The sequence below is a fragment of the Carassius carassius genome, chromosome 25, assembly GCF_963082965.1.
Source record: "Carassius carassius chromosome 25, fCarCar2.1, whole genome shotgun sequence".
In the NCBI taxonomy this organism is placed as follows: domain Eukaryota; kingdom Metazoa; phylum Chordata; class Actinopteri; order Cypriniformes; family Cyprinidae; genus Carassius; species Carassius carassius.
In genome coordinates this window covers 6,641,994-6,654,618 of record NC_081779.1, presented here as the reverse complement: position 1 = coordinate 6,654,618, position 12,625 = coordinate 6,641,994, and the positions used below count along the sequence as shown (strand labels likewise).

At 35.5% G+C, this 12,625-nt stretch overlaps 1 protein-coding gene across 1 annotated transcript; it reads right to left on the bottom strand.

The window, feature by feature from the left end:
• Positions 1 to 376: 376 nt before the first annotated feature.
• On the bottom strand, positions 377 to 2,179 carry LOC132104638 (C-type lectin domain family 4 member F-like). Its single transcript, XM_059510198.1, has 4 exons — positions 1,967 to 2,179; positions 1,139 to 1,189; positions 968 to 1,036; positions 377 to 658 (listed from the first exon to the last, which is right to left on the bottom strand). Exons 1-4 carry the CDS (start codon positions 1,971 to 1,973, stop codon positions 468 to 470), a joined length of 318 nt encoding a protein of 105 aa, XP_059366181.1. The 5' UTR covers positions 1,974 to 2,179; the 3' UTR covers positions 377 to 467.
• Between the last annotated feature and the right edge of the window lie 10,446 nt (positions 2,180 to 12,625).

Genomic DNA, 12,625 nt, shown 5'->3' with positions numbered 1-12,625 from the left:
GATCAGTGTTTTTTTTTTATTTTTACTTGTAATTGTCATTGTCATTAATGATTGTGAATTTTGTTTGTCATTCAAATTACAGTGATTATCAGCTGTATTTATTCTACAGTAATTAAGTTCTTACTGTACTCCAGTTTCATTGAGGGTTTGGTTATTCACCCAAACCCAGTTTCCTTCAGTTTTCAGATCATTGAGACCAATCCAGTGTGTCTGTTTAATTTTAGAGACCAGAAAATCCTAAAGGAGAAACACACATCTTTTACCTCATTACATACAATTCATACACCAAACTCAAGCTAGAAGCACTTAATCAACAACTCAGGTTATCATAATTTCCACAACAAAATAACAGTGCAGGAAACTGTGAGTCGTTTTGGTCATAACGTAGTCATCGTACAGCAGGATCTGTGAAGATTTCATATTTCCATTTGTACGTATTTTGTGTGAACTGTTTGCACAAATGCTTATCAATGGCAATACTCTAGACTATAACTGATCTGACTTGCCTGTTCTGTTTGGCTGGTTATGGTGACCAGATCAGCTCCTTTTGAAACACAGAAAGCACGGCTGCTTGACCAGTTCAGTTTATCAGAGTTGAATAAATACAGCTTTCCATGACAAGCTATCCAGCCATTCACAGTGAGATTACAAGACTGGGCTGTGAATAATGAATTACAATGTGCAATTACAACTTTGTGCAAATCAAACTTTGTTTCCTTGTGCTTTCCTTAAGCTTTAAAAAGTAAATCAGAAAGAAGCAGCCATTCAAAGAAATGCACTCCAATGCACTATTGAATTTTTTTTAGGATAAAGAGTTTGATGTACAGAACTTACAGCCAGAATGATTGTCCATGTAACTAGTGTCACATATTTTGATACACATATTAGACCCACTGTGACGGAATAAATGCTTAATTTAAATAAATAAATAAATGTTATTAAAAATGCCAAAAACAAGCCAACTCACCGACAGAAAGGGAGAGAGATTCTTGAACTCTGGTGCAATTAGTTTCCAGTTCCTCTAGTTCTCTCATGACTTGAAGAAAATGACAAAACCATTATTGTAGATGTGTTCAATTTAGTGAACACTACCGTGAATGAAACGTGTTTGTGTTCTCCAGTTTTTATGGTTTCTCACTTGTGCTGTTCTTCTCTTGAGCTGATTTCAAATCGGCAAGCGTATTGACATCTAATAAAAGAGAAACCAATCACAGCAGCAATTATCAGAGATGAAGAATCTGCTGTCTGTTGCATTTTGAACAATCCAGGTCAAAAGAGAGATACTTAAAAAGTATGACGTTCACAAAACACCTAGGACTGAAATAATTTGTACATTAATAATTCAGGCTGAATTATCTGCAGTTTAATATGAAAAATGTGAAGACTTATGGGGTTTATAAAATAAAATAAGTACAATTACTAAAATCTTATTCTATTTAAAATGAACATAGTAACACTTTACAATAAGGTTTCATTAGTTAACTACATTAGATAACACTAACAATAAATAACAGTTCTACAGCATTTATTAATCTTAATGTGTAATCTTAATGTTTGCTAATGCTTTTTTAATGTCAGAAGTTGTGTCTGTAAATACATTTACATTCTTATTAATTAACATAAACAAAGGTTAATAAATGTTGTACATTATTCAAGTTAGTTAATTCATTAACTAATGTTAACAAATGAAACTTTATTGTTAAGTGTCGCCTTTTGTTTTGTATTCATGTTAATATCCAGAAAAACACCTGATGTGCAGTTTGATCACCAATAAATATGTATTGGTCAGCAATGCTTGCTTAATCTGTAGCTTAAAACTAATTTGTCTGAGAAAAGCAAAAGTAAAAAATCTGTTGCATCACTGCTGAAAAGTTGCTTCTGCTCTACACTAGTAAATGCACCCTGAACAGAATGCAACCTGAATGCACCCTGAACAGAGCAAAGATCTTGTATCAGTTATACTCACAAAGCATCCCTAGAGCACAGAGACCTCCGAGAGCAAAAACAAGAGAGAGACTGAGAAGAGTCAGAGATACTTTAGTCCATTTAGGAGAAGTGACTTCTCGCTCTTTTTCTTGTTCTTCAAAGGAGACATCTGGGGTCAGAAATTGTGTTAAAGTGACAAACTGTTCCAAACAAATAAGTTCTGAATTTCCATTGTAGCCTGTAACATATTTTTGAAAATGCATCTATAAGTATTCTTACATATTTGTAAGTTTTTATTTTTTATTTTTAGCAGGATCGAGTCCTTTAAAAGAGCTCACAACATTTGTGAGAAATTAAACTAATATACATACAATAAAAGAAAGAAAGAAAGAAAGAAAGAAAGAAAGAAAGAAAGAAAGAAAGAAAGAAAGGAAGAAAGAAAAAGAATGGATGGATGTCTATATGCATCTGTAGAATTCAAATTCATTTTTGTCACTTTTTTTATTTTGATATTTTGCTTTAGAATGCATGAATATTCTTTCTGCAGTAAATAAATCCTCTCTAATATGATCTTGGTGTCATTTGAAACAGAACTGAGGAAAATATAAATTTAAAAAACTATAACATCTTACCTTTGTACAGAGAAAATCTGAAATCTTGAGCTGTCGTCGAAGGCATGCACTGAATATTTTCATAGATCGAATCCATTTTGTTGACCTATTTCCTGGACAAAAAGAAGAAGCCACAGAAGTATTACTACTGTATTACTACTCTATCATTAAATATCATTTATACAGACAGGAAATACAAGTAAGCATATGGAGGAGGAAGACCAATTTGATTAGCAGTGGCTAAAGATCTAATATGGTGAATAAATTCCAGCATGATTTTAAAAAGTATATAAACATTATTTTTATTGAATATTTAACTGCCAGTATAAAGTCAATTTTATAAAAAATAATAATAACAATATATATATATATATAATGTAATATTTTAAAAAGTTTGAATTGCACACAAAGTTATATGCAGTACATACCGATCCTGAAGATGCTGTGATGCTTTTTACTGTCCACTGCGTCTGTGTATATCTGTGCTCATACAGATAGATTCATACTGTACTGTAGAGACATGCAGGAAGTTACAAAACCTCAAAGTCAGATCTAAGAAAGTGGGATACAGGTCGATCTATCTGGTGACTTATTGAGTTCAGTGTACAGTTCTGTGAAAAAGTAAATACAATTCAAGAAATGTTTGTCAAACCGTAAACATTTTTTTTCTTCATATTTTATACTTGAACATTACATCGGCAGTAGCAATGGGTGAAATCATAATTGTATTTTGTGGAAAAAATAAGTATGATAGTTTCTTAAAATTGTCTCTTACATTGACTAGGATTATGCAAAAGACTTGTCACTTTCAAACCTTGAAAACTAGCTCCAGATAGCAAATGCTGTCAGTATAGAATTATGATAATTTTTTTCTAACTGAGGTCCACCAGGGAAAATACTAAACGTTTTTCTCAAATATACTATCTTTCGCCTATCTTTCATTCATTCTTTTTTCTGGTGGATTGTCTCATTCTGTTTGTGACACTGTACGCTGCAAAACCATGCCGTTTTTTTACTACCAAGACACAGTTTCTGACCGTGAGTTATTCCATAACGGACACAAACAGTTCTGTCGCTGAAGAACTGAAACGTAAACAAAGGAATTATGATCCATATTACAACGTTATTGCTTCGTTGGACTAAACGTGCTCTATGAGATGTCGTTCAGTGGACCCTTGCCTTTCTAACTAAACCGGGATTTACAGCTGTGGATGTGTTTATGACTCATTATTACGACGAATCTGGTATGTACAGCGTTTCTATTGGTCATGGTTGTATGTGTAGCTACTGCTTACACAAATGTAGCAAATACAGTCTTTATAAGCTTTCCATTGAAAAACAGCGATCTATCGTCGATGCTTGAGGCTTAGATCTTTATAATGATACATAGTTTGTCAAGATTAAATTTGTCCAGTTTCATTTAATCTATTCATAAACACTGACACGTGCAAGTTTTCAGGGTGAGGGCGTCGGGGTGCTGGCTAAAAGGTTTTAAATGCACTGCCTGATGGAATAGAGCATCCTGGTGCAATTTGTTGAGGGTCCAGTTGAATTCTGCTGAAGTTATAATGAGGAGAGAGAACTGGTTTGATGTAGAGGGTCTTTAATAAATGAAACTGACTCTTTTGAGGACTTCTTCCAGTTGAGGATCACTATCATATTCATGTCAGAACAGCTAATGCTCTACAGACTCTACTCCCCTTTGTGTTGTTAACCTGTGATCTTTGAAACTGTGAGGATGTCACTCCCTCTGTAGACAATGAGTTGTTGTACTTTTGGAGAGAGAAAGTTAAAAGTTTTCCAGCATTTTGTATTGTAATTATGGGTGCTAAAACAAAGCGAATAAAAGAAGAAAGGACTGGAGGAAGTAGAGATGAACTCGCTTTTGCAGCTTGGTTTTAATGAATATTAATAATGCAGTGAGGAGGAACTTTTGACCTCGGAAATAATACAGAGTACAATTTAAAGTTCAACTGATCCATAATTAGAAATCCAAAATGTGTTAAAAACTGAGATGGACATGCATTCCATTTATTAAATATAAATGTAAAATTGTTGCATTAGAACCCTGCTCTTGAGAGAATGAAAATGACTACAATGGGATAGGAAATTAGTGGGACGTCTAAATAAAAAAGCTGCTTTTGAAGAGCTGTTATAGTTTTACGGTTTTGCCACAGTTTAGAGTTTCTAGATTTAAAAAAAAAAAAACAGACAGAACACAAACACAAATAAGCTAATCCAAAAGAGGATCCTATCCAAACACCTGTGCATATATAGTATAATCCTCTTTCATAATGCTTCACTGATGAACAAAAATTAATATTTTTTCTGACAAATAAACATTTTTTGAAGTTTGCATGAAACATCAAACCAGTATACATGGCCTTCAGAATATTTCACAACAGCACAGTTTTCTCCAGAGGGGTCATCTCCTCTCCAGTTATCAGGATCACTTTGCCCAGATGCTCTCTTGAACCATGACCTTAAGCAGCACAAACAGGCGATCAGGGTTAAAACAATATAATAATTTACAATATAATATTCCAAAGATTTTAATATTCCAGTCAAAACAATAATGACTACAATTTTAATAGGACTCTAAATGAACTTCTTTTTTATTTGACTATTTTTATGTTCCGTTACATTGATAAACACAATCTGTATTCTGTTAAAATAAAACATTGCTTACTGTACTCCAGTTTCATTAAGAGTTTGGTTGTTCACCCAAACCCAGTTTCCCCTTAGTTTTCAGATCAGTGAGACCAATCCAATGCTGTTCTTCAATTTCAGAAGCCAGAAAATCCTAACAGATAAAATTTAAAATTTTTATATAATTACTGCTTACATAAATTATATATTATCTATAATTTGTGGTCATATGGTTAAACTAAACCATATATAAGGTACAAAAAAAATCAGTAGAGAGGCTTTGGAAGTTTGCGTGTTCTGTGCAAATATACTTTGTAGGGCTGCCCCTGATTAATTTTTTTTCTAGTGAAATAGAAGTTCTTCATTTAACTACTTAAATACGAACTGGCAAAAGTATGACTATGTGTCGTGAAGGAGATATTTTAATTATTTATCAATAAACTTGTGTTTTCTGAGTCAGTGTTGGCTGCAAAGATGACTTTAATGATGGTGACTTGCCATCGCCACAGTACATTGGATGAACCTTTATAGAGAAATGCACTTTTCATACGGAATACATAAACACAGAGTAAGCTTTTTGTAGACATTTCGAGCTTTCTACAGATATATTTCTTATGTCTTTGAGGCAAGTATAGCCTATATGCTGAGTTTTTTAGTTCTACCAGAAAGACTCGGGAGATAAAATGATGTACGAAGCATATTGACAACTCAGCAAGCATAATTATAAATTTCTTTGGCGGAAGGCCCCGTCCATGGTTCGTAATCCGAGGGTACCGGACCTGCATTTCCTGCCAGAAGATGAAGGCAGGGGTGCTGCCGACCCCATTTTCCTTATGTAAAACCTTTTTTGATTTGGTGCATGTAATGCATAGTGCTTAGTGCATAGTTTTCTGGGCAGACAGTTGCACTGTAACACTTGCATCTGTTTAAAAAAAAAAAAAAAATCAGCAGCAGACAGTGATGTCATACAACTTCTTAACCCACCAGTACAGCCACATCTAGGGGTTGGAGATGGGTAGGTTTAGGGGTGGGAATAGGGATCAGGGAGTGGAGACCGGTAGGCTTATGTAAGTATATTTAAGGTAGGAGGAGTTGGATCTGGATCCAACCACACCCCCTGGATCTTGTGTTCTGCAGTGAGGACCATCTCAAAAAAACGGAGGAAGTGACCATGCTTATTGTGCTCATAGTACATTGTTTGCAAGAGCAGAGATAAACTGTCCTAATTAGAGGTGTTGCAATAAAGCGGTATTGACGATAACCATGATATTCAAAGCAACAATTAGCGATATCGTGTTAATTTAGTGTGTGACAATATGCCGGTATTAGCGATAACCACAATATTTAAAATGAACAGTTCTCTTTTGATAACACCACATGTAAATACTCCAGTGCCAGTACCTGATTGAGCACACAGAGGGCAGTATTGTACCTTAACGCTGACACCTGTCGCACAAGAAGAAGATGCAATGCTCGCAGCTACTCCGAGAAGAGCAGTGTTCATCAGAGTAAATTGCCATTATTTTACTAGTCATATAATGGGAAACATTATATTAACCTGTTAACAGCGGTTTTCTGTGTTTTTAAATTTTTATAATTACTGCGTTTTCTTTACTCGTCTTGTTTTTGTATTTTCAATCAATATGGTCTGTGTGTAGTAACACTTTATTTCTTTTGTAGCGTATCAGACCGAACCAGACAAATTAAAGAGTCTATCAGGACCGTGGTTGAAACATGAGACGAATTCCCCAGAAAGGCAATAGGATGTTGTAAATCATTTCTAGTGCCACAAGTCAGAAGCAAGATAACCAACCAACCAACTCTTTCACAGAATAGCTTTCAACATTAAAGGTCCCCTTCTTCGTGATCTCATGTTTTAAACTTTAGTTAGTGTGTAATGTTGTTGTTAGAGTATAAATAATATCTGTAAAATTCTAAAGCTCAAAGTTCAATGCCAAGCGAGATATTTTATTTAACAGAATTCGCCTACAAAAAACGACCCGTTTGGACTACATCCCTCTAGTTCCTGCAGTAATGACGTCACTAAAACAGTTTTTTTGACTAACCTCCGCCCACATGAATTCACAAAAAGGGGGCGTGGTCTTGTTGCGCTTCGACGGAGAAGAAGGAAGAGTTGCGTTTGAAGAGTGTGTTTCTCGCCATGTCGTCGAAACGCTGTTATTTTCATCTCTGAGTCCAATCACCTTTGTTTGGCCTTCCCAGGGACGCTGTACTTGGAGATTAATGGTTACAATTTATGTTTAACTCGGTTCCCGAAAATTATAATCCACATGTAAAACTATGTGCAGCATATTTTGCTGAGGACAGCTTGCTGAGGACAACTTCCTCAATCTCAATCAGTTTAATGCTGGATTCGCACAAAGATTATTCTTGAAAGATGGAGCAGTTCCCTCTTTGTCTGGAGAAGGCGTTGTTTATGGACCACAACCAGTAAGTGTATTTTGTTTAACAGTTTCTGTAACTTATTACACAAAGGGCAACGCTGTTTAGCTTTGTTAACTAGATGTTAGGGCTGTGCAAAAAAACGAATGCGATTTTCATGCGCATCTCGTCAGTAAAAACGCTCCTGTGATTATAAGTACATCTCCAGCACATGCTCCTGCCCACTATCTTCTCAAAACTAGTCCAAAACTAGCCCAATCACGTTTCCAGGAGGGCCGCGTGCGCTCAGCTGCTGTCGAATCACAACACAGGAACCGCTGGGCCCATCAGAACTCGTTACGTATTTCTGAAGGAGGGACTTTCTAGAACAAGGATTTCATCAGCCCATTTTTATGACAGTGAAAACAGCGGTATACAGATAGGTGAATTGTGTGAAAAATACTGTTGTTTTTTTACACGTGAAACATGAACACATGTTATATTACACACTGTAAACACAATCAAAGCTTCAAAAAAAGCGCGAAAAACGGGACCTTTAACACCACTAGAACAATTATTGACTATATCAATTCGGAGAAGAGATTGTCAAATTTGAGGCAAGTAATCTCTACTGGTGTATCTAATATAATTTTAACCTCATTGATGAACTCAATGCGAGGGTTAATTAAGTGATTGATGGCTGTTCATGTCTGTGCATATTCACGTATTGCTCCACATTTTCATTCTCTTAAACTCATCCTTTCCTAACTTTCGATCTTCTTGTAACTTGTGTGAATGTGTGAGTGTGTGTGCTTATGTGTTAGATTATCCTTTCACTATACTTTGGACATTAATATCCAGTGCAGATTTGATGTTAAACAGCTCGTTCAGTGAATCGCTGGCCGTCTCAGTGATCAGCCGTGAAACAGTGATTCTGTTCAAATTCCGTTTAAAATCTTAAATCTTAAAATCCTTTGAGCTAAATTGACCTGTTTCCCTTACACTTTGTTCAAATCTATTAACAGTTACATAATTAAAACTGATCTTGAAAAACTGAGCGACTACATTGCTACATTAAACTTGTAAAATGTTAAGTTGGTCACAGTGCCATGGACTTAATGCCTCATCTGTGGTCATTCTTCAGTATGGTTCCTTAGTTAACATATATAAATAACATATGTTATGCAACAATATTGTGACAGCCCAGGTCCAAATTGAAAATAATACTGATATATTTTCTGCTCGATTCATGAATCGATACAGTGGGATTACCAGGACATCAAAACATTCAGTAAAAACAAATAGTTCATTAAAAAATCGATTACACATATTAAGATCAATCACTTACATTGAGAATTTCTAGTGGAATGTCGAGGAAATATCGGTGTTTAACTATCGATACTGTCCCCTAGTGGTCGGGAGCATTTCCATTGTGTTGTGGCTTAATGTCGTTGTGTTTTAAGCTTATGTTTGATTTTTTATGTCGTTATGTTTGCTTTTTAATGTCGTTATGTTTGCATTTTAATTTCGGTGTGTTGTGCACTACTGGACCAACATAGTTATCATATGTATTCAAGATATTCCCTTTCAGTCGGTCACTTTGATGTTGTGTGGAAAGTCCAACACTAGAGATCCCTATACAAAGAGCCACAACTGACTGAACTGCATTACGAGTCCATGGTGGCATAGAAGCTGACAAGACCAGTGTGTCACAAATAAGTGTTACTCTCCTGCTTATAACCTTCTAACACCCAGGCAGTATGATATTTTTCTCCTTTATTTGGGAGAGTTACCAATAACGGTGAAGTTCATCTCAGTCTGAAGCCTTTTTATATGCTTAAAATACTAATAAATATTCAATGGCTGGTGAACCTGGTTGTTGGGAAGTGTTCACTTCCTCCAGTGAGAAAACAACAGTACGTAGTCCACATCCTACCTGAAATGAGGGGACATGTGGAGATACATCCTATGGACTTACTAGAGGAAGTACTATATAGGGAAGGTTCTGTGGTGGGCTCCACATAAGGGGAGAACAACCAAACACCCCCCTCACAGTTGTCATGAAGAGCAAAATTAACTATATATATATATACACACATGGCGAGTTGTTGTGCTGTTTACACATACATTTTGTATTGTATAGGCATTTTGTCCTCACGGATCTGGCATTTTGGGAGAGTGAAACCGATATTTTTTAAAACTGGATCCCAGAAAGGATAAATTTGAAAACACTGCCTTTGTGTTTTTGTGTGGACAGCATATCCGTATATTTTCTGAGTACTAGTCAGAACTAGTCAGACATGTAATGTAACAGCAACAAAAACATGAACAAACACTGAATGATTGTCTTTTTATTAACTAACATTAACACAGGTTAATAAATGTATTGTTCCATGTTCGTTTGCATACCGCGCATAGGCATAGTCCAAGTCTTCTCCATTTTTAGTGTATCTCTGTGGCAGAATGACAACACCACATGCTGGTCTGGCATGTATACTACATCGTTTTGTGGATTCGTGTGGACACAGATATTTCTTGAGATAACAGAAAAGATTGGATAGGGAAAGCTCTGGCTTCATGTGGACATACAGTAGCCTAAGTCACTTCCTTATGGGCTTCACAAGGGAGATTGCCACTTGGAAAATACACATATGGGACTGCCATAGGGAGTTACAACATATGGAGCACTAACCCAGTACGAGAGTTCACTCGAGGGATAATTACAAGTATTAGGTTCTGCAGTTAGAGTGCTTGAATGATGGAGATGATAGTCCAGGGTTCATAAAAGGAACTGAAACTGAAAACAAAAATGCACATTATCACCGTAAGAGATGGAAATGTGCTAATGCAAGTGCTACAGTTTTCCAGTCATTTAAATTGAGGTGCTAGCACCCAGAACGCTAGATGAAACTGGTTCCATTCACTGATCTAAATATGACTGGATCACTCATTGCGTTCTAAACTGTCAACAGACAGGGAAGCCACCGGAAGTGTTCGATCCGCCATCTTGCTAATCCCTACCAGCAGAGAGCACCATTGAGTCACATACAAACCGCTAACCTAAAATCACCCTATTTGAAGTAAATCAGTCAAATGGGATTAGTTTTTATGTTATGTGTATGTAAATCAATGTTTACTTCAGATGCTATCGGCAGTCTTCACGGTCTTTTGGGGCAGTATAAGCGATATATTTAAACCGTTTAGGTGAGTGTGTCTGCTGCGCACTGATGACACAGGTAACTGATCCATCACAAAATATAGCTTATTTCTTTATGAACATAATTATTGAGGAATTATTAAACATGAACGTGTTTGTAACAGAAATGGATTTGAATGTATTACAGTGAATAATACAATTAAAAAGCTTAACTTACTATCTTGGAAATAAAGCTTTATGTCTTTAAATCAGTACTGTATATAGTCAGTTATTTCTCTGAATAAATTCAGATTTCAGAACGAACTCTTTGTCATTTTTTAAATGTGTTGAGGTCATGTCCGTCTGATGTTTATCACGTTCATATTATTCACTACTGTAATGAACCTAGCTTTTTAATAAGTAGGGCAAATTCCCAACATTTAAAATATAACCATTTACATGCCTAGGGTGTTTGCATTGTAATAATGTACAGTAATACTTCAGATTTATAAATGCTGACTTGTTAGGTGATGTTTTCTCATTAAAATCATACAATTTCCTATTAATTCAATAGAACGTTTATGCACACTAGGGATTACCAATAAGGCGGTGTGGCGGCTTCACTTTTAATGACGTCATGAGCAATCCAGTTCTATATTATAGATCAGTGGTTCCATTATAGAATCTGGTAACGTATTAAATGAAATCTGCAGCTCTAAAAAATATTTAACAACATTACAATAGTGAAAGATGTCCCTTACTGATCACATCTCACATAGATTGCATGTTTTCTTGCTTGGCTTGATGGTGGACTGAAAAATAATCATGTTGTTTGCATTTGCCAAACTGATTTGCAGAGGTTAAAACACAGATGGTGAAGGGAATCATTCTCAAGTGTCATGATCAGCACTGTTGCATCAGTCAGTGCCCAATATAGGGCAGTTGGCAGACACAGGTACTCTACATTTATACACACAAATGTATCTCTCTCTCTCTCTCTCTCTCTCTCTCTCTCGATCAACTAATCAATTAAAAAATAATTTAAAAAAATGTTATAATTCATTATTTTAAATAAATGTGATCTTGCACATTGCTGTCTTTTGATTTTAATATGGACACAATGTTTGTGCTAATGAGCCGTAACAGATGAAAATAACTGCCATTTTTACCCTTCTGTTTAATTATTTTTCTGCAAACATCATCAACAGATTTAACTTGTCAATGCTGGCAAATGTCCATACTATATATGAGATAATTCATGGCTAGCTCTGCATGAAACAATTTTAATGTACTCTGCTTTGCGTCGTGTGGTTCTTTGCCTCCACGTTGTGCATTAATAATTATTTATTAACAAATAATTATTATTGGTTGAAACATAGGTGAATCCCTAAATATTACGTGTTTACTTATACTCACACTTGATTCCCAGAACACAGAGACCTCCAAGAGCAAAAACAAGAGAGACGCTGAGGATAATCAGTAGAACTTTTGTCCACTTAGTAGAAGTGCCTTTTTGCTTTTGAATGGATTTTCCTGTGGTTACAAATAAAGAGGGACAGAGGATCCTGAACAATTATTTATATTTCTGAATCTGTATCTATTGTAGAAATTCAGTTTAGCCATGATGATTTATATTTATACATGCATACATGTAATGTTGTTTAAAAGAATAGATACTTGTCATAATTTGTATTTTTTTGTTGCTGTTGTTGTTTGTTAGAATGTTTGTTAGAATGTGTGGAAAAAACACAACCTACACAATAAATTTGTTATTAGCGTCTTTATATTATAGTGTTGAATGTATGAATGAAACATTTTACACAGGTCTTTCTGCTGTGGCAGTCATTCTAACATGATCTTGATATCTGTTCTCTTCTCAGAATTTCAGTATTTTACCTCTGATCAACATAACTGAGCAGAA